This window comes from Patiria miniata, unplaced genomic scaffold (genome assembly GCF_015706575.1).
Source record: "Patiria miniata isolate m_02_andy unplaced genomic scaffold, ASM1570657v1 HiC_scaffold_19, whole genome shotgun sequence".
Classification (NCBI taxonomy): domain Eukaryota; kingdom Metazoa; phylum Echinodermata; class Asteroidea; order Valvatida; family Asterinidae; genus Patiria; species Patiria miniata.
In genome coordinates, this window is record NW_024037057.1 from 6,887,187 (window position 1) to 6,910,101 (window position 22,915).

Below are 22,915 nucleotides of genomic sequence, written 5' to 3' on the forward strand. Positions count from 1 at the left end.
CGCTAGCGATATTTTTTTTTTACACAACTATCTGGGGTACTTTGTGCGCTTTCCTATGGGGCTTGGTTTTTATAACCAGGCTTGAGTGGAGGCTACTATTTGTCAACTTGGTACGGATTTCGGACTTTATTTCCCGTTTTAAAAAAATCCTCCAGAGCCTCAGATCAGGAAAAGAAAAAGGAAATTGCTGCTATACAAGTAGTATCCGACTGAAAAATAACGTTTTTAAGAAACAACTTTAAATTGTTGAAAAAAAGAGCAAAATCTGATTAAGCAGAGCGAGGAATCGAACTCGAGACCTCCAATCACTAGTCAGCATGCCTAACCACTAGGCAACGGCCGCTACGCGGCGCTCTACAATCCTATAACCGTGATTCAAGTCGCCTGAAAAATGGGTACCCTGTACTATTGTGTAAATAAAATATTCGCTGCCCGCTACCTGTCCAAACTTTCGAAGTCCGCGGAAGACAATAGAGGGATCGCGTACAAGTGTGGTGGGGCCACTAGCTGGAACCACCGTTCATGCTGGCTAATTTTTACGAAACTGAATAATAAATGGAATGCTAAAGTTGCTAGATTTTTTCTTGAATTGCCTAAGAATGAAGGACAAATCAATGTACATTACAACATTTCCTGAAGGAAAATCGTTTTTGTGGAATAAAAGCCTCAAGAAACACAAGATGACTTACACGGATAAACAACCTTACAAGTTTACGAACAGCCTGAAACCACATCTAATGACCCTCACGGATGAAAAACCGCACGCATGCGACATCTGCGGGAAATCGTTCATGTGAAAGAATGAAAGCCTGAAGCGACACAAGATGACCCACACCAGTGACAAGCAGTTCAGATGTGACATCTGTCAACAATCTTTCAAATGGAAGAAACACCTTAAGCGCCACCAGATGACCCACACCAATGAGAAACCGTACGCATGCTACATCTGCGGGACATCGTTCGCGCTGCATGACAACCTCAAACGACACAAGATGACCCACACTAATGAGAAACCGTTCACTTGCGACATCTGCGGAAAATCGTTCACCACAAGTGGAAGCCTCAAGCGACATAAGATGACCCACACCAACGAAAAACCATACGCATGCAACATCTGCGGGATGTCGTTCACAAACAGTGGAAACCTAAAGAGACACCAGATGACCCACACGGATGACAAACCGTTCCTATGTGACATCTGTGGACAATCTTACAAATATATGAAGTACCTTCAGCAACACCAGATGACCCACTCCAATGAGAAACCGTACACATGCGACATTTGCAGCACAGTTTTCGCGTGGCGCTCTAACCTAGAAAGGCATCGTAGATTTCACACCAAATAAAAAAAGTACGTTTGCAACTTGCCAGAAGCTTCAACAACCACCTTGATAATTTAGGCACACCATGGAGGAAAGTATTTGCTCAACAGGAATCAGTCGAATGGCAATGAAGCAGAAACACTCGTAGTGAATTATACAAAGAAAAGTTGTCTTCGTGGGCTAAAAGAACATGTGGTAAAACTAACCTACCGAGGACCGTTGCCCGAGGTCAGGCCGAGGACAAGAACAGTTTCATGTGGGCACAGCGAGGACATGTGGCATATTATTAAAGGGCTCATTCTGTGCCTTTCTTGTTTTTACGTTATTGCGAATTTCCATATTCATCAGCAAAGCTGTGATGTCATTGCGGGCTGAAACTTCAATATGTAACACAGCTATCATCACAAAAAGTTCGGAAGTTTGGATATTTCATAACGTTTCTTTTCTTTGATTATTCCGTTGTTACGTCAGTACATTGCAGTGAGAAAATGAGCAACCCTATCTCACAAAATGTTTTCAATGAGAAAATGTTGGATTCACAATTTGAACAGAATACCAAGCTTAAACATGTCTCATGGAACGACATCACAGCAACAGCACCCTCCGTTGTACGGCGAAGCATGGAAAATTTGTAAATATTTAAAGAAGTGTACTTTCAATAAAATTTTACCAAAAAGGGGATGTCATATGAATAGGACTGCCAAACCAATGATTGTATTAACTTAATGGGAAAATACAACATTTACAAACATCAAAAAATAAAACTACCAAATCATATTGAAATACCTTGCTGGACTGTTAGTGAATGACAGTGTAAAGCATCCTGTAAAATCATGGCACCTGGTATACTGTCATTTTCAAGAAAAGTGGTATTTTTGTATCAATTTCCAACGCTGGTCGGCCGACCAGCGTTGGAAAAAACTGGCTTTTTTGAAATACTGGCCCCAATTGACCATCGCACTTGTTTGCAATCGATTACACACCTATGAACGGGTACAAGCCAGCTAGACTGGTTTCCTGACCTTACAATTCCCCAATGTATGTAAACTCTGTTTCTTCTTATATGGAGTCAGGGAACCAGACTACAGGAAAATGATTGTTTTTCTTGGTTTTTATAGCATTTTCGAACCCAAAACCTCAAAAAGTCAGTGTAACTATATTTGCTATATATTTCCAACCCCCCCAATTCCATCCATTTCTGAAAATTACAGCAAAAGCAAATGATGTATATTCCCTTTAAGGGTTTTTTCTGCAATAGATAGGAAACCAGTGCAGCTTCAATATACTTTTTATTTTCCTCTTCTTTTTAATTTAATGAAAATATCCGGTGCAATGTATTTGGGAACGAGGACACTAATGGGTACAATTGACTGCAAATTTTGGATTTGAGAGGGGGACACCGGAGGGTACAACAAAGCGAGATATTTTGTTCAGATGTTTCCTGTGCATTGCTGAGACCTTGATGAACATGTGAACAAACAACATATAGAAAACCTCTGTACTTTAGAAATTGCAGGGGTCATCGTAAAAATTACGTACGTAACAAAAGATAGAATTCTTGCTACAAATTGACACAACACTAATTATTATGTGCATGAATTCACCCAAATGTCATCTCATTCATATTTATAGCTCATTTACTGATTGAGGAGTGCTATCATAGCCACAATGAACACATTAGTGTTGGTCTATTAAGACACTTATAGATAACGTACGTAACGTGGACAGAAATGTTTAGACATTATTCTGTCCATGTTACGTGCGTAACATTCTGAACATATAATACGCTGTGACATCTGAAATGTACAGTTAATTGTCTGTTTTTACAGGTAACAATGCTGTAGGGATAAGAATTTTAAAAAAGGCACAATATTTGATAAAGACATTTATTATAATTATTACTTTCTATCAATATTAACAAACTTTCTGTCCATGTTACGCACCGTTGTTGAGCATAAATATCTTTTCAAATTTACCTGGAAAGTCTTATATTCTTTAAAAGCACAATCCTCAACAATGGGGTGGGGATGTACAAGTGGAAAATAGGACAAACAACTAAATATTATTATCCTGCTTTTTTTCCAAATCCCATGTCACAATTTGTGCCCATTTAGTGTTGAAAGGGAAATAATGCAAAATAATACGCTTGTATATATGTTTCCCCTGGACGTCATGAGTGTCTCTTTTTATTATAATAGGCATTTTCTTTCTTAACCGTATTGAGGACTACCTATGATGTCAGATTGAGCCTGATACAAAGACTAAAACCAAGTTGGATCTTGACAATTTTTTGTTTTTAGATTTCAATAATGTATGACTTCAATGTACAGTTTCATGGTGTTGGTGCCCAGAAATTGGCGCAATTACAATGCGCAGCGCCCTCAATCGTTCACATGCTAAGCACAACCTCGGCACCATAATGCGTGTAATACACAATGGCCCTGGAGGGACATCAAAGACGTAAATCGTTTATTTTAAGACATCCCACAACTTTCCTCTACATCACGCATGTGTTTCACGACAACAAGCATGCTCCATGCGCTAGAGATGGCCTACGAGTACGCTTAGTGAATTTCTCACAAGAAAACGATTGTTGCAGCAAGACACTGATAATCGATACGGCGCACAGAACGTAGGCCGTGTGGCGCTTCCCAGCTTATCCAATTTCCTCTTATTCTACAGCGCATTAATCCTTTCTTGTAGTTGATCCCTTTTGAAAGACTGATGAGGATGCCATGCGTTGCCACTCTCAGCTTTGTGTACAGGCTTCAATGAACCAATACCAGCCCTGTGTAGCGCACTGGAGCCATCAGCATTCAGCACACATGTAGTACGTGTGTTCGTTCTGTATTCTCGCCATGATCAGCTGTACAAACGATAACATATTAAGCCCGGTGCATTTGGCGTCCCACTGGGAACGTGAGAAGATACGACTGAGGCGAAGCAGCTCCATCATTATTGTGTCAACTTGTCCTGAATTATTGGAAGCTACACACACTCATACCACCTAATTCCTGTGTCATTCTGCGTACTGAGGAGTTTTGGATTGGTAAGAAATCCGATTTTTTAGAGACTCTCCAATGATATTCCGATCTCCATCCTTGTAAATTGTTGAAAGAGAATTTCGGTCATCACATGTGTTTTCTTAATGCAGTCCTTGAAGACGAACACTGTGTCCCATTTTACTTCATTTTCAAGTTTCGTGTTGCCATTTCATTTTTTTTTTAATTGGTATCTTTTTGGTTTTGATGCAAATTGTCATCCCAGGCAGAAACCTCAATGTTTCGGCTATTTATTTCAGCACACACACAAAAAATGGCAAGAATTTTGAATATGTTACTACTGTCATAAATTGTCTTTTCTTTTGTGATTTGTTGTTGTGTAAGTACCACGAAATTACTAAGGAGCGGCACATGTATGTGTACTAAATGAAGCTGGGGGAGGCTGAGCAGTAGCCAATCTGTAGAGGGGGAGGTGTGTGTGGGGGGAGGGGGTTGTGCTGATACCCCGTGCCCTCTGGAGACTAGCCTTTCGCCCAGACCATCGTGGCTTAGAGCGGCGGAGTTGCGAAGACCCGAAGCGACTTGAGCAAAGATTAAGTCAGCATGCACGAGTGGCAACGCCACGAGGCCTTTTGCAACTTGATTTTGTTGAATTATTCATAGTTTTTATGCTAATAAGAAGCGTGCTGAAGGTTAACCAATCACAACGCGGATTTTGCCTATTCGCTTCCATTTTTAAAAGAAGGGTGAGTAAGGAAAACGTAAGAGCAAATTACTGTAAGTTCAGATGAAAAATAAGTTCTTACCCTCAAATAATTTCTTGAAATACCTTTATAAGTAAAGTTAAAATAAGATAATGCAAGAACAGTTACGCGGTCATGATCTCGTGGAAAACTAGACTCGCATTTTTTGTTTTTAAATTTTGTGCAAGAATCCGGGCGCGTCGACGCGCGCGTCCGGGTAGTAGCCACGCACGCACGAAAAGGCTGTTGATTGGTTGGAATTTTGCTACCCTTTTGGGGTAGCAAAAATCGAGATTATAAAGAAAAACATAAGAATTTCTCGACAAGTTGCAAAAGGCCCTTGTGGCTTTGCCACTCGCATGTGCGGTCTCCATCTCCAGTCGCTTCGCGTTTTCGCTGCTTTAAATGCGGGCAAGTTAAGCCACGATGGCCTTGGTGAAAGGCTATCTGGAGACGTGCACACAATAGGGAACAAAAGATTGTATACATCTCACAAGATTTTCACGAAATAGATATATGGATTTTACTCAAAAACTAGGAAATTCCAAGGTGGGTTGATACGTCGCAAATTGAAGAGAAATTAATTCAGGTTAAAATAAGAGCATTTTGAAACTTCACTTTCAAACTCGAAAACTTTACTACACGAGAACAAAGAAATGTCTCCACAATGATACAAATAAGCCATTTAGCGAGTTAAATTTGAATAAAATCTGGAACGCTGACTTAATACAATGCTTTGCGCGTTTTAACCTAGCATTCTCCCGACCAAAGAGACTGTTACTATATCACGTGATTCGGGGCAAGCCTTATGCTAGCAACCCCCAGCTCCGGCATGGTCTGGTGTCTTTGTGCCATTCTCACCCACTGTGAACAATGTATTGGTGCTGAGCGTCTCTTACGTAACTATGCAAGAGCTTGCCCCGAATCTTGTGATTAGCAACAGTGTCTTTGGTCTGGAGAATTCAAAGTTAAAATGTGCCAAGCATTCTGAGCAAGTCATTGTACCAGACGTTTTTCAAATGTAAATCCCAAAGGGTATCAGGTTACTCGCAAATGGCTTATTTCAGTATGTGTGTGTGGGGGGGGGGGTTGCACACCCCCTTGTAAAATTGGGCGGAAAATGAAATGGAAAGTTCCTAAAATTATTCTCGAATTGCCTTGGAATTAAGGACAATTTTTTTGTGTAAATTTCAAAACGTTTCGGAGGGCGTGCCCCCACAAACACCTGGGTCCCTTTACTGCTCGGCTTCCTGTAAACCAGATTGACAGGTGGGCCCTGAAGGCAAATTATACATATTTTTGTTCATGAAGGGGCGAACATCCGTGGGGGGCAACATTTATGATAATTTCTTTGTATAGAAGCACACAAGTATTATGCCAGTTACAGGTGTAAATTGTCACATTTGTGTTCTGATTTTTGCACAGGTAACTTGAAAAGCCTGAATCAATTAAGGCATAGGACTTGCAACGGGCTGCAAAGCACACCAGTAATTTGTCTAAAGAGCGTCCCAGTTCTATCAATGAGAAATTGTCACTCAATTAGTGACACCAGCTGACTCACACCGATGACCATCCGTTGAAGTACGACAGATGTGCGGGCTGTCTTCCAAAGTGGGTTCTACCTCGAGTGACACAAGAAGACCCTCATGGATGAAAAACCGTACGCATGCGACATCTTCGTCGGGATATCGTTTGCGCAGAATGGAGACCTCAAACAACACAAGATGACCCACACTAACAACAGGGAGAGAGTGTTTGCTTGTGACTTCTGTGGCAAAGGGTTTGACGCGAAAAGATATCTTCGGCGACATGAGATGATCCACACCAATGAGAAACCGTACGAATGCGACATCTGCGGGAAATCGTTCACGCAAAATGGAAACCTCAAGCAACACAAGATGATCCACAAAGATGACAAACCATTCACATGCGACATCTGTGGAAAATCTTTCAAACTTAGGCAAAACTTTACTAAACATAAGATGACCCACACCAACGAGAAACCGCACGCCTGTGACATCTGCGGGATATCGTTTGCGCAGAATGGAGACCTCAAGCGACACAAGATGATCCACACCAACGAAAAACCGTACGCATGTGAAATCTGTGGAAAATCGTTCTTGCTTAATTCAAGCCTCAAGCAACACAAGATGACCCACACCAATGAGAAACCGTACGCATGCGAAATCTGCGGGAAATCGTTCTCGCAAAGTGGAAGCCTCAAGCAACACAAGAGGACCCACACTAATGAAAAACCGTACGCTTGCGACAACTGTGGAAACTCGTTTACGCAGAATGGACATCTCAAGCAACACAAGATGACCCACACCAACGAGAAACCGTATCCATGCGACATTTGTGGAAAATCGTTCAAGCGCAAGGACAACATTAAAATGCACCAGAAGATCCACACCAACAACAGGGAGAGAGTATTTGCTTGTGACATCTGTGGCAAACGGTTCGACGTGAAATGCAATCTTCGGCGACATGAGATGGTCCACACCAATGAAAAACCGTACAAATGCGACATCTGCGGGAAATCGTTCAGGCAAAATGGAAACCTCAAGCTACACAAGACGATCCACACCAATGACAAACCATTCACATGCGACATCTGTGGAAAATCCTTCAAACTTAGGCATCACTTTAAGCAACACAAGATGATCCACACAAACGACAAACCGTACGCATGCGACATCTGTGGAAAATCGTTCACGCAACGTGGAAGCATCAAGCAACACAAGATGACCCACACCAATGAGAAACCGTACGCGTGTACCATTTGTGGCAAATCTTTCACTGGGAGCTCGGACTTACTAAGGCACCGTAGGATCCATACCAATGAGAAATCGTACACATGCGACATTTGTGGCAGATCTTTCGTTCGGAGCTCGAACCTAGAGTGGCATCGTAGAATTCACATCGAAGAAAACCGCGTCTTTCAGACTTGCGAAAAGCCTCAACAAAGACCTGAAGACGCACACCATGGAGGAAGCATTTGTTCAACAGGAATAAGTCGAATTGCAATTATAAATGTACCGTAGGAGTCGCTGGTAATGGTTTATTATAAAACGACACGCGCTTTTGTTGGCTATCGAGGAGCGTTGCAGAAGTCCAGCCGAGGACACGAAAAGTTCTATGTGGGCATTCAGTTTGCCATTTGAAATGGTGTTTCGGTGCCTTTTCGGTTGTTATGTGATTGCTGTCTTTAGCAAAGAAAGTAGCTAGATTTGTTGATACTTTGCTGCCATGACTTTTCCTTGATGATTCGTTGTTAATAATATCATTACATTGATGCATAAGCCAATGAATAACTCTTTTTCACAAATGTTTTCAATGAGAACATTTTTGGTTCGCAACATTTTTTGGTTCAGAATGCAATGTACCCTTAAACTTGACAGTGTCTTCTTGGAATGACATCACGGGAACAGCGCCCTCAGTTGTCCGGAAAAGCATGGACAATTTTAAACGTTTCAAGAAGTGCACTTTTCAATAACATGAGCCAAAAAGGGAATGTCGCACATTTTCATAAATTAAACAGGAGTAGAACATTGCACTAACTTTGTTACTAAGAAAAAAATATCTCTTGAACGCTTTGACTTAAAGTTTCCAAATTTCGTTTTGGTGAGGTCTGTAGGCCGGGTTTGACTTAATTGCCCTTTGTTTTTTTAAGAGGTAGTACATGTAGTTAATTCGACTCCGATGACAACTTCCAATTAGCGCCCTCTGTTGTCGGAGTAGCTCTTGTGAAAGTAGTCTATTGAGTATATAGACTGCAAAACCAATGATTGTAATAACTTAAGTTGCTCTACTTTTACAATCGATAAAGAAGTCATTGCAGCTGCAGTTTATACTTTTTTCTTTTCTTTGCATCTAAAAAAATACTCTGTACTTGGGAACGAGGAAAAAATGTCACCAATGAACCCCTGGACATGCTTCGTGTGTGTCCCTTTTTATTTAATCGACAATTTTGAAAACAATATTGAGGATCGACGTTCTATAGGATGCTAAATTGAGGGCACAGGGACTAAAACCAAGGTTCATCTTGACAATATTTGTAGATTTAAGTAAAGTTAATGTACGACTTCACTGTACTGTTGCAGTTGTATCATGTTTGTGCTCAGAAATTGGCGCAATTATAGCGCCCTCAGTCGTTCACAATAATTGCCCTATTGCCTAACAACGGTGACCCTGGAGGAACATGAAAAGACATAAATCATTTATTTTAAGATATCGTACAACTTCCCACGATATCGCAAATTTATTTCGCGACATGCCCTATTCGTAAGTGTTGGCATGAGTGTGCGTAGTGAATTCAGTGCAAACTAATTTCCCAAAATTATAATACGCTTGTTCGCAACCTGGCCCAAATACGATACGGTGTACACAACATGGGCCATTATAGTGTTTCCCAGTTTTCAATTTCCTCGTATTCTTCAATGCAACCGGTGCATAAATGTTTCTCGTAGTTGAACCCTTTTGAAAAATGAGCATGCCTTTGTGCTGCCACTCTCAGCTTTGTGTACTAGGCCGGCTTAAATGTAGTACGTGCGTTCCGTTCTGTATAGGCCTTTCTTTTGTTTGTGAACATTGGCGCCATTTTGTATGGGCTGCCGAAAGCGCATAAATTGAAGCCGTGGTTGGCAACATACTTTTTCCCAAAAATGTCCTCATAACGCCATCAACACATAGTAAAAAGGCATATGTGGGAATTATTTTGTAGCTTTGTTGAAAATGTTGTATTTTCAAGTATCAAATAAATATTTTAGTGATCTGTAATAACTCTTCTTCATTTTTGCAGTGTTTGACCTTCCATTGTTTTGCAGGCCGTGGTTAAACCAAGCGCAGAAAGGTCTATTCGCACCATAATCATCTGTACAAGCAATAGCGTAAGTGAAGCAATTGAATAACGGTAAAGTCGGCGTCCCATATACAATGTACAGTGTGAACGTGAAAAGATTCGACTGAGGTGGAGCGGCCCATTTATTGTGTCAACTTGTCCTGAATTATTGGAAGCTACACACACTCATACCACCTAATTCCTGTGTCATTCTGCGTACTGAGGAGTTTGGATTGGTAAGAAATCGAAATGTATAGCCTCTTCAATGATATCTTTTCGAAACCAAAGTAGATTGTTGAAAGAGAATTGCGGTCACATGTGTTTTCTTAATGCGGGTCTTCATATGGAGAACTTTGCCACCCATTTTGTGCAGAAAATCGCCCTGCATGCTCTGCGGTCACACACAACGGTGCATTGACCCGGCGACCTGCATAGCCCCACTGCGTAGCCCGGACTATACATAAACAGCAGGTCGATCCTCAGAACAAAAGCGATGTCTGATTTGACATGAAAAGTGCCCCTTGGTCTTCTCAACGAATCAAAACGGTTGTCACATGAATGGAAAGCTTATTGTGTTATCTTTCAGAAACCGTGCGAGGTAATTGTATGCGACCGGGTTCACACGTGTGCTGTTCGAAGAAGTAAACCCGCACCCTTAAAAATCGGAGAAATGTGCCGTGACCTCCATAGGAAACGCGAAATGTTCACTGAGTTACCCGTTTTTCAATGGAAAAGTGCACATAATTATTTGCCTTTAACCATGAAGAAATTATATTCATTTGAAAGAGGAAAACCTATATTTTATGATGCGATGCGAGGAAGTAAGTTTAGCCAACATACTTTCCACGTATTAACGAAAGTTTGCTGAGAGCGCCTACTTAGATATGAGCTAGTCTTCCCACGTAAACAGAGCTGCACTAGTGGCAAGTGAGCAAATGCTATCCCTAGTTCTCCCATATGGAAGATGAAACACTGGATTCCATTTCACTTGATTTTCAATTTTCGTGTTAATCGGTTTATTTGTGGTTGTCATGCTAAAATTGTTATCCCAGGGAGAAACGTCAATGTTAGGCCAAAAAAAAAAATATTCGGTCACTGGTCAGACCAAAGTTCCGGAATTGACGCGGCCACGCGGCCTTTTTTTTTTCTTCAAGCTTGGATTGTACAGACAAGGTGGGGTACTATTTTGCTTTTTTGGTGTCCTCATGTACATTGGTGTCCTCCATTATTTGTCTTGGTGCTTTCGATCATTTGCCTTGGTGCAATTTCCCATTCCTTGGTGCTCTTTGGTAAAAAAAACATTGAGGAGGTGCGGAAATAGAGGGCGCTGTTGGAGCTACCGCGGAACATTTTGGAGGAAAAAAAAGATCGACACGCATGATTAAAATCGACGCGAGCGCTGACCAGAGACCGACTTATTTTTTTTTCGCCTAACGGCTATTTATTTCTGCACAAAAAAAGGGCAGGAATTTTGAATATTTATGTTGCTTTTCTTTTGTAATTTTTGTTGTTGTGTAAGTACTAAATATACATGTATATGGCATTAAAGCTACTCTTTCTCGTGATTTCAAAGAGCACACTTTGGGTTCACTATTTGAACAGAAAAGCCCTAAAGAATTAACAGTATCTTCCTGAAATGACTTCACACTTAAAGCGCCCTCGGTTGTCGGGAAAATCAGTTACAATTTAAAATGTTGAACGAAATGCATTTTAAATGAAATTCTCAAGAAGAATGTCAAATTGTTTTTACAAAGGAGTAGAAAGTTGCTAATCTAATGTGTTTCCGAAGGATAAACTTCTGCCTTGCCGGGAGGGGGAAGGGGGGGGGGGGCACTGGGATGCACATAATTTTTTCAGGACCCGAGGGAGGGGGGAGTGGGCACAGCAGTACATGTAGCTGCGGAGGCTGAGCAGTAGCCGAGCTATAGAGCTCCATAGATCGGCTACTGCTCTGCCTAGAGGGACGTGGTGTTGGGGGCGGGTTGCGTCCCCCCCCCCCCCAGTAAAATTGGGCGAAAACAATTATGGAATTATAAAGTTCCTAAATTTATTCCCGAAATGCCTTTATAGAACGTAGGCCAAAATTGTACATTTCTAAAATGCTCGGAGGGCGTGCCCCCACATACACCTGGACCCCTTATATCGCTTCATAATAGATTGACAGGTGGGCTCTGAAGGCATGACACATATTTTTTTCATTTGAAGAAACTAAAGGGGAAACATCCCTGGGGGGCAACGTTTATGATAATTTCGTTGTATGATAGAAGCACAAACGTATTATGCCATTTTCAGGGTAAATTGTCACATTTTGTGCTCTGATTTTTTTTTACACAGCTAACTCGAAAAGTCTGCATCAATTAAGGCATCGGACTTGAAAGTGACAACCTCAACGGGCTGCAAAACACCAGCATTTGTCCAAAGAGCGTCCCAGTTCTATCAATGAGAAATGTTCACTCAAGTGACACCAGCTGACCCTTACCGATGAGCAACCGTTGACTTGCGACCAATGTGGACAGACTATCGGAGATCGGTTCAGCATCAAGCGACACAAGACCCACATGGGTGAAAAACCGCACGCCTGCGATATCTGTGGGATATCGTTTGCACGAAATGGAAACCTCAAGCAACACAAGTTGACCCACACGAATGAGAGACCGTACAGATGCGACATCTGCGGACAATTGTTCACGCAGAATGGAAACCTCAAGCGACACATGATGACCCACACCAACGAGAAACCGCACGCATGCGACATCTGCGGGAAATCGTTTGTGCTGAATGATTACCTGAAGCAACACAAGATGACACATATCAATGAAAAACCGTACGCATGCAACATCTGCGGGAAATCGTTCACGCGGAATGAATACCTCAAACAACACAAGTTGACCCACACGAATGAGAGACCGTACAGATGCGACATCTGCGGACGATCGTTCACGCAGAATGGAAGCCTCAAGCGACACATGATGACCCACACCAACGAGAAACCGCACGCATGCGACATCTGCGGGAAATCGTTTGTGCTGAATGAGTACCTGAAGCAACACAAGATGACACATATCAATGAAAAACCGTACGCATGCAACATCTGCGGGAAATCGTTCGCGCGGAATGGAAACCTCAAACAACACAAAATGACCCATACCAATGAGAAACCACACGCATGTGACATCTGCAGGAAATCGTTTGCGCGGAATGATATCCTCAAGCGACACAAGACGACCCACACCAATGAAAAACCCTACGCATGCGACATCTGTGGGATATCGTTCACGAAGAATGGAAACCTCAAGCAACATAAGATGGCCCACACCAATGAGAAACCGTATGCATGCAACATATGCGGGATGTCGTTCAAGAAAAATAGAAACCTCAAACAACACAAGATGACCCATACCATTGAGAAACCGTACGCGTGCGACATCTGCGGGAACTCGTACGTGGGGAATGCTAAACTCAAGAGACACAAGATGACCCACACCAACGAGAAACCGCACGCATGTGACATCTGCGGAAAATCGTTTGCGCTGAATGATTACCTCCAGCAACACAAGATGACACATACCAATGAGAAACCGTACGCATGTGACATCTGCGAGAAATCGTTTGCGCTGAATGTTTACCTCAAGCAACACAAGGTGACCCACACCAATGAAAAACCTTACGTGTGCGACATCTGCGGGATAACGTTTGCGCTCAGTGGAAGCCTCCAGCGACACAAGAGGACCCATACAAATGAGAAACCGTATGCATGCGACATCTGCGGGAAATCGTTCACGCGGAATGGACACCTCAAACGACACAAAATGACCCATACCAATGAGAAACCGTACGCATGTGACATATGCGGGAAATCGTTCTCGCAGAATGGAAGCTTCAAGCAACACAAGATGACCCACACCAATGAGAAACCATACGCATGCAGCATCTGCAGGAAAACGTTTGCGCTCATTGGATACCTCAAACAACACAAGATGACCCATACCAATGAGAAACCGTACGCATGTGACATTTGCGGGAAATCGTTCTCGAAGAATGGAAGCCTCAAGCTTCACAAGATGACCCACACCAGTGAGAAACCGTACCCATGCGATATCTGCGGGAAATCGTTTGTGCACAGTGGAAACCTCCAGCGACACAAGATGACCCATACAAATGAGAAACCGTACACATGTGATATTTGCGGAAAATCGGTCACGCAAAATGTAAGTCTCAAGCGACACAAGATGACTCACATGGATGAATCACATTTGACATCTGTGGACAATCTTAAAAATGTATGCACAACCTTAAGCGACACCAGATAACCCACACCGGAAACCGTAGGCGGACGATACTTGTGGAAAATTGTTTGAACGTGACGACTACTTTAAAAGGCACCAAAAGATTTACTCCGAGAACAGGAAGACAGTATTTGCATGCCACATCTGTGGCAAAGGGTTTAAGGAGAAAAGCAAGCTCTTGCAGCATGAGGGGATCCACACCAATGAGAAACCGACCGCATGTGACCTTTCATGGCAGATCTTTTGCGTGGAGCCCAAGCCTGAAGGGGCATTGTAGGATTCATGCCGAACAAAAAACCTACAGGTGCATTTTGTGAGATAAGTCTGTCAGATTTGCGCGAAGCCTCAACAACCACCTGTGAACATGCACACCATTGAGGAAGCATTTGCTGAACAGGTATCAATCGCATGGCAATTATGAATGGACCGTAGGAGTCGCTCGTAGTGGTTGATTATAAAACGACTCGTTGTCATTGTGGGCTAAAAGTAGTGGTGAAAGCCTACTGAGCAGCGTCGAGTGCCCTTAGTCTAGCTGACGACACGAAACGTTTCGTGCGGGCACAACCAAGATATTTGAATCGAAGGGCTCATTGTAATGTACTTTAAATGCTCATCGAAAATGCAACGGTGTGCCCCGTTTAACCCTATTTTCAATTTGTTTTAGGGAAAATACAACACTTGCAAACATCGAAAAAAGGAAATGATGAAATTATCACGAAATACCTGACTGAATTGTTAGGTACCGACAGTCTAAAGCATTCTGCAAAATCGTGGCTCCTGGTGTGCTGACATTTTCAAGAAAACCTGTATTTTTCCAACGCTGGTCGGCCGACCAGCGTTGGAGAAAACTGGCTTTTTTCCAAAAAAGTTCATATTTAGTTATTCGGACTTTTCTTTGCAATTGATTACACACCTCTGAAGGGGTACAAGCCTGTTAGACTGATTCTCTGACCTTACCATTTCCTAAAGTGTATTAATAATTGCTCCGTTTCATCTTAAGTGGGGTCAGGGAACCAGACTACAAGAACATGATAGGTTTTCTTGGTTTTTCCAGCATCTACAAGCCCAAAACGTGAAACAAGTCAGTTTACCAATATTTTCTATAACATATTAATCCTCCTAATCCATTTATTTCTGAAAATTGAAGCAAAAGCAAATGTTGTACATTCCCTTTAAGGGTGACTTCCTTTGTTCTTATGTTATTCCGAATTTCCATGTTCATTAGCAAGACTGTGATGCCATTCCTTTGGGAACGTTTTATGTATTGCGCCCGCTGACAGGCGACACCTTAATCTTATTGTTTTGGTTAGATTTCAATAAAATTAATGTACTATGTAAAATTAATGTACTGTGTCAACACACAATTTTATAGCGTTTGTGCCCAGAAATTATCATTTTTACTTTTACCTTTTTCATGTTGCAGCCATCGTGATTTTTTTTCTCATTTAAATCAACGTAACCAAAGCGAGGCTGGAAGGAAAATGTCTGGTTTCTTTTTGCAAAAAAACAAACATTATCATTCAGTACTGTTATTGGATACAGGGAACTGAAATGATGGCAGCATGATAAAAATCTTTGACGGCGCCCTCAACGGCACGATGTGCATATATGGTGGCCCTGGAGGGCCTTAAAACGTAAATTTTCCGACATCGCAACATTCTCCACGACCAAGCACGCAACGTGTGTATAGTGTGCGAGCAGTGAATGTCATAAGGTTCCCCAAAAGTTTGCGCATGATTGTTTGCAACAATTTTAATCGATATGGTGTATATACAACAGTGGAGGGCGCTTTTAGACACTTTCCAAAGACCAGTGTGCATAAGTCTAAGGAATATACCAGATGTACATGTACTGTGAATCTTAAAATTAGCTAAACTGTCAATGTATATACGTGTTCCTTTTTTTAATGTGAATTCGTCAATCGCCCAAGTGAACTCATGTACATATATAACAACAGATACGGTCGTCATCAAGTCTTATAATATTAGGCTACAAGAGTGCATGCTGGAGCTAATAAAAACCCAAGTTATTGAGTCCCCGTCAGACCTGGCTCATTTAAAAGATGGCGCTGTGCAGACTCTCTTTAGTACAAACTCTGTTAATACAAATTCTGGTTATAACAGACATACAGCCTTGGTCCTGACTGTGCATGTATGTGCACATTGAATGGGACCGATATTCCTCTTAATACAAAATTCTGATATAACGAACAATTTCGATAGGTCCGAACGAGTTTGTATTAACGAGACTCGACTGTAAATGCCATTACCCGCGACATGGAAGCAAACCAGCACTCTCGCTTTACCCAGACCAATTACATGTAATCCCATCCCGCAAAGGTTTTATATGAACAACTTTGCCCTGAATTTGTGCAATAAACCACGGGCCCTCTGTGAAGCCGTACAGCATGGCCCTGACCTTACACAATTGGGTAACAAGTCCAATGGACTGGACAATTTCACACAATGGGTGGATTCTGGCTACTCTCTATACACTGTATGGATTATGCATGTAGTATTTTTACAGAATGCAAGAGTTTGGAGTTCAGCTAAATGAAGTTTTATTGTAAAATAATAATGTATGCCTTCTTCAGCACATTAACAATGGTATAAAATTTACAAGATTCAATAGACTGTACTATAAAGGCGAGATATAACATAAACCATGCCTTTCTTTTGTTTGTAAACATTGGCGCCATTTTGTATGGGCTGCCGTAAGCGCATAAATTGAAGCCGTGGTTGGCAACACATTTTTCCAAAAATGTCCTCATAACGCCATCAACACATAGTAAAAAGGCATATGTGGGAATTATTTTGTAGCTTTGTTGAAAATGTTGTAGTTTCAAGTATCAAATAAATATTTTAGCGATCTGTAATTAACTCTTCTTCATTTTTGCAGTGTTCGACCTTCCATTGTTTTGCAGGCCGTGGTTAAACCAAGCGCAGAAAGGTCTATTCGCGCCAAAATCATCTGTAGCGTAAAGTGAAGCAATAACAGTAAAGTCGGCGTCCCCTATACAATGTACAGTGTGAACGTGAAAAGATTCGACTGAGGTCACGGTGGAGCGGCCCATTTATTGTATCAACTTGTCCTGAATTACTGGAAGCTACACACACTCATACCACCTAATTCCTGTGTCATTCTGCGTACTGAGGAGTTTGGATTGGTAAGAAAACGAAATTTCTAGCCTCTTCAATGATATTTTTTCGAAATCAAAGAAGATTGTTGAAAGAGAATTTCGGTCACATGCGTTTTCTTAATGCGGTCCTTCATATGGAGAACTTTGCCACCCATTTTGTGCAGAAAATCAAAGCCCTGCATGCTCTGCGGTCACACACAACGGTGCATTAACCCGGCGACCTGCATATAGCCCCACTGCGTAGCCCGGACTATACATAAGCAGCAGGTCGATCCTCGGAACAAAAGCGATGTCTGATATGACAAGAAAAGTGCCCCTTGTTCTTCTCAACGAATCAAAACGGTTGTTACATGAATGGAAAGCTTATTGTTTTATCTTTCAGAAACCGTGCGAGGTAATTGTATGCGACCGGGTTCACACGTGTGCTGTTCGAAGAAGTAAACCCGCACCCTCAAAAAACGGGAAAATGTGCCGTGACCTCCATAAGAAACGCGAAATTTTCACTGAGTTACCCGTTTTTCAATGAAAACGTGCACATAAATATTCGCCTTTAACCATGAAGAAATTATATTCATTGGAAAGCAGAAAACCTATATTTTATGATGCGATGCGAGGAAGTAAGTTTAACCAACATACTTTCCGCGTATTAACGAAAGTTTGCTGAGAGCGCCTAGATATATGATCCAGTCTTCCCACGTAAACAGAGCTGCACTAGTGGCGAGTGAGCAAATGCTATCCCTAGTTCTCCCATATGGAAGATGAAACACTGGATTCCATTTCACTTGATGATTTTCAATTTTCGTGTTAATTGGGTTTGTTTTTGGTTGTCGTGCTAAAATTGTCATCCCAGGGATAAACGTCAATGTTACGGCTATTTATTTCTGCACAAAAAAAAATGGCAGGAATTTTGAATATTTATGTTGCTTTTCCTTTGTGATTTTTGTTGTTGTGTCAGTACTAAATATACATGTATATGGCATTAAAGCTACTCTTTCTCGTGATTTCAAAGAGCACACTTTGGGTTCACTATTTGAACAGAAAAAGCCCTAAAGAATTAACAGTATCTTCCTGAAATGACTTCACACTTACAGCGCCCTCGGTTGTCGGGAAAATCAGTTACAATTTAAAATGTTGAACGAAATGCATTTTAAATGAAATTCACAAGAAGAATGTCAAATTGTTTTTACAAAGGAGTAGAAAGTTGCTAATCTATACGCGTGTTTCCGAAGGATAAACTTCTGCCTTGCCGGGAGGGGGAAGGGGGGGGGGGCACTGGGATGCACATATTTGTTCAGGACCCGAGGGAGGGGGAAGCGGGCACAGCAGTACATGTAGCTGCGGAGGCTGAGCTTTAGCCGATGTATAGAGCTCCATAGATCGGCTACTGCTCTGCCTAGAGGGACGTGGTGTTGGGGCGGGTTGCGTCCACCACCCCCCCCCCCCCCCCCAGTAAAATTGGGCGAAAACAATTATGGAATTATAAAGTTCCTAAATTTATATTCCCCAAATGCCTTTATAGAACGTAGGCCAATATTGTACATTTCTAAAATGCTCGGAGGGCGTGCCCCCACATACACCTGGACCCCTTATATCGCTTCATAATAGATTGACAGGTGGGCTCTGAAGGCATGACACATATTTATTTCATTTGAAGAAATTAAAGGGGAAACATCCCTGGGGGGCAACGTTTATGATAATTTCGTTGTATGATAGAAGCACAAACGTATTATGCCATTTTCAGGGTAAATTGTCACATTTTGTGCTCTGATTTGTTTTTACACAGCTAACTCGAAAAGTCTGAATCAATTAAGGCATCGGACTTGCAAGTGACAACCTCAACGGGCTGCAAAACACCAGCATTTGTCCAAAGAGCGTCCCAGTTCTATCAATGAGAAATGTTCACTCAAGTGACACCAGCTGACCCTCACCGATGACCAACCTATGACTTGCGACCAATGTGGACAGACTTTCGGAGATCGGTTCAGCATCAAGCGACACAAGGCCCACATGGGTGAAAAACCGCACGCCTGCGATATCTGTGGGATATCATTTGCACGAAATGGAAACCTCAAGCAACACAAGTTGACCCACACGAATGAGAGACCGTACAGATGCGACATCTGCGGACAATCGTTCACGCAGAATGGAAGCCTCAAGCGACACATGATGACCCACACCAACGAGAAACCGCACGCATGCGACATCTGCGGGAAATCGTTTGTGCTGAATGATTACCTGAAGCAACACAAGATGACACATATCAATGAAAAACCGTACGCATGCAACATCTGCGGGAAATCGTTCACGTGGAATGGAAACCTCAAACAACACAAAATGACCCATACCAATGAGAAACCATACGCATGTGACATCTGCGGGAAATCGTTTGTGCGGAATGACATCCTCAAGCGACACAAGACGACCCACACCAATGAGAAACTGTACGCATGTGACATTTGCGGGCAATCGTTCTTGCAGAATGGAAGCCTCAAGCTTCACAAGATGACCCACACCAGTGACAAACCGTACCCATGCGGTACCTGCGGAAAATCGTTTATGCACAGTGGAAACCTCCAGCGACACAAGATGACCCATACAAATGAGAAACCGTACACATGTGATATTTGCGGAAAATCGTTCACGCAAAATGTAAGTCTCAAGCGACACAAGATGACTCACATGGATGAATCACATTTGACATCTGTGGACAATCTTTAAAATGTATGCACAACCTTAAGCGACACCAGATAACCCACACCGGAAACCGTAGGCGTGCGATACTTGTGGAAAATTGTTTGAACGTGACCACTGCCTTAAAAGGCACAAAAAGATTTACTCCGAGAACAGGAAGACAGTATTTGCATGTCAATTCTGTGACAAAGGGTTTAAAGAGAAAAGCAAGCTCTTGCAGCATGAGGGGATCCACACCAATGAGAAACCGACCGCATGTGACCTTTTATGGCAGATCTTTTGCGTGGAGCCCAAGCCTGAAGGGGCATTGTAGGATTCATGCCGAACAAAAAACCTACAGGTGCATTTTGTAAGATAAGTCTGTCAGACATGCGCGAAGCCTGAACAACCACCTGAACATGCACACCATTTAGGAAGCATTTGCTGAACAGGCATCAATCGCAGGGCAATTGTGAATGGACCGTAGAAGTCGCTCGTAGTGGTTGATTATAAAACGACTCGTTGTCATTGTGGGCTAAAAGTAGTGGTGAAAGCCTACTGAGCAGCGTCGAGTGCCCTTAGTCTGGCTGACGACACGAAACGTTTCATGCGGGCACAACCATGATATTTGAATCGAAGGGCTCATTGCAATGTACTTTTAATGCTCACCGAAAATGCAACGGTGTTGTGTTACTGTTTTTAAGGGTGGCTTCCTTTGTTCTTATGTTATTCCGAATTTCCATGTTCATTAGCAAGACTGTGATGCCATTCCTTTGGGAATGTTTTATGTATTGCGCCCCCTAAAGTTTGCGCATGATTGTTTGCAACAAGGTACTAATTAATCGATATGGTGGAGGGCAGTGGAACAGTGGAGGGCGCTTTTAGACACTTTCCAAAGACCAGTGTGCATAAGTCTAAGGAATATACCAGATGTACATGTACTGTGAATCTTAAAATTAGCTAAACTGTCAATGTATAAACGTGTTCCTTTTTCAATGTGAATTCGTCAATCGCCCAAGTGAACTCATGTACATAACAACAGATACGGTCGTCATCAAGTCTTATACATTGTGTAATATTAGGCTACAAGAGTGCATGCTGGAGCTAATAAAATCCCAAGTTATTGAGTCCCCGTACGTCAGACCTGGCTCAGTTAAAAGATGGAGGTGTGCAGACTCTCGTTAGTACAAACTCTGTTAATACAAATTCTGGTTATAACAGACATAAAGCCTTGGTCCTGACTGTGCATGTATGTGCACATTAAATGGGACCGATATTCCTCTTAATTCTGATATACATGTAACAAACAATTTCGATAGGTCCGAACGAGTTTGTATTATTGAGACTCTATACTGTAAATGCCATTACCCGCGACATGGAAGCAAACCAGCACTCTCGCTTTACCCATACCAATGGACCGATCCAGTAAGCCCCGCCCAGTGCGCACGTGGGCAAATTAAGGCCAAAAAAAATAATAAGTCGGTCTCTGGTCAGCGCGCGCGTCGATTTTAATCATGCGCGTCAATCTTTTTTTTTTCCAAAATGTTCCGCGGTAGCTCCAACAGCGCCCTCTATTGCCGCACCTCCTCATTTTTTTTTTTACCAAAGAGCAACAAGGAATGGGAAATTGCACCAAGGCAAATGATCGAGAGCACCAAGGCAAATTATGGAGGACACCAATGTACATGAGGACACCAAATAGCAAAATAGTACCCCACCTTGTCTGTACAATCCAAGCTCCAAGAAAAAAAAAAAAGCCAAAAAAAAAAAAAAAAGCCGCGTCCCCGCGTCAATTCCGGAACTTTGGTCTGACCAGAGACCGAATATTTTTTTTGTGGCCTAACACGTGCTCCTCTCCAATGCCACACTGCATTTTCCTGCCGCGCGCGTGCACGCATGTCGGACTTTTGTGCACGCACGTCGGACATAAATCACGGCTGTGATTGGTCAGAATACCATGGGGCGGTGCTTACTGGATCTCACCATTACATGTAATCCCATCCCTTAGAGCACGTTCGATTAGCTTCCCCCAGCTTACTTGCGCCTGCTCCTCCCGTGATGACAGACATGCGCAGTGGAGCGAAATAGACAACGGTTTCGGGTAAAGCAACCTCGTTCCCCATGGGTACCATCCACTGATCTCTATATAAAGACTGGATAGCTAATAAAGAGCCGCACAATAAACGAATTTGACGCCATATTGGTGAGACCGGCTGGTGATCTACAAAGGACAAGTTGCCGTCTTTATAGACAGCATGATTTCTTTTGTAACGTCGCGGTTCACTTGACATATATTTTGGCCATCACCACTGACCAACTGAGGTTTACTACAATTTTTCTAAGGTCGTGGTTACTTTTATAATGCCGCAAATCACTTTTTCGGCGTTTTTGAAATAATAATCACTACGGAAATGTGTCCTTTTTAGAACATCATAATATGTGTACGTGACCAAAATGCGCGTCAACTGTTGATACAACGCGCGCGTATTTACGCGTAGAACGTTCGTATATTCGCGGCCATCTTCGTGAGACCGGGGGCGAATTAGTCAATATGCAAAGTCTACTGTGTGAATGTTGTATGCACATCCGCTATCCAGTCTTTATATAGAGATCAGTGGTACCATCGTGCTGCGCCATGTTGTTTCCCATCATGCCTTGCGCGATCTTAACCCATGGAATTGTGTAATTTAAATGTGTCAAAATATGGCACATTATAATTAGGCTGCAGTTTATCCGTTTTACGTGCCGACGCAGTAAAATGTTAAAAGTTGTGATTTTGAAGAATCAATCCTTTCAAACACAACGTTTGGACGTTGTGTTAATTAGCAAAGATTTGTATTAAATGTACGTACCTCTTTCGTGCCTTTACAACCACAGATACAGGGTTTTTTTTAGCGAAAAAACGCGGCTGAT

General features: G+C 42.2%; 2 protein-coding genes across 2 annotated transcripts; both read left to right on the top strand.

Moving 5' to 3' along the window:
• The first annotated feature begins 631 nt into the window (after positions 1-631).
• LOC119726076 (gastrula zinc finger protein XlCGF26.1-like) lies at positions 632-9,161 on the top strand. The gene is made up of 2 exons (XM_038197692.1): positions 632-1,343; positions 6,705-9,161. Exons 1-2 carry the CDS (start codon positions 825-827, stop codon positions 8,109-8,111), a joined length of 1,926 nt encoding a protein of 641 aa, XP_038053620.1. The 5' UTR covers positions 632-824; the 3' UTR covers positions 8,112-9,161.
• A 715-nt stretch (positions 9,162-9,876) lies between these two features.
• Positions 9,877-21,289, top strand: LOC119726077 (zinc finger protein 729-like). Its single transcript, XM_038197693.1, has 3 exons — positions 9,877-10,143; positions 12,242-14,214; positions 19,250-21,289. The coding sequence occupies exons 2-3, from the start codon at positions 12,466-12,468 to the stop codon at positions 20,048-20,050; spliced, it is 2,550 nt and encodes an 849-aa protein (XP_038053621.1). The 5' UTR covers positions 9,877-10,143; positions 12,242-12,465; the 3' UTR covers positions 20,051-21,289.
• Positions 21,290-22,915: the final 1,626 nt, after the last annotated feature.

What these genes read in the sequence shown, in the direction of transcription:
- LOC119726076 (XM_038197692.1), top strand. Translation starts at nt 825, where the DNA reads ATGACCCACACCAGTGACAAGCAGTTCAGATGTGACATCTGTCAACAA. An exon ending in ATCGTAGATTTCACACCAAA is followed by an intron (nt 1,344 to 6,704) that starts TAAAAAAAGTAC and finishes GAGTGACACAAG; the next exon opens with AAGACCCTCATGGATGAAAA.
- LOC119726077 (XM_038197693.1), top strand. Translation starts at nt 12,466, where the DNA reads ATGGGTGAAAAACCGCACGCCTGCGATATCTGTGGGATATCGTTTGCA. An exon ending in CAACCTTAAGCGACACCAGA is followed by an intron (nt 14,215 to 19,249) that starts TAACCCACACCG and finishes AAGTGACACCAG; the next exon opens with CTGACCCTCACCGATGACCA.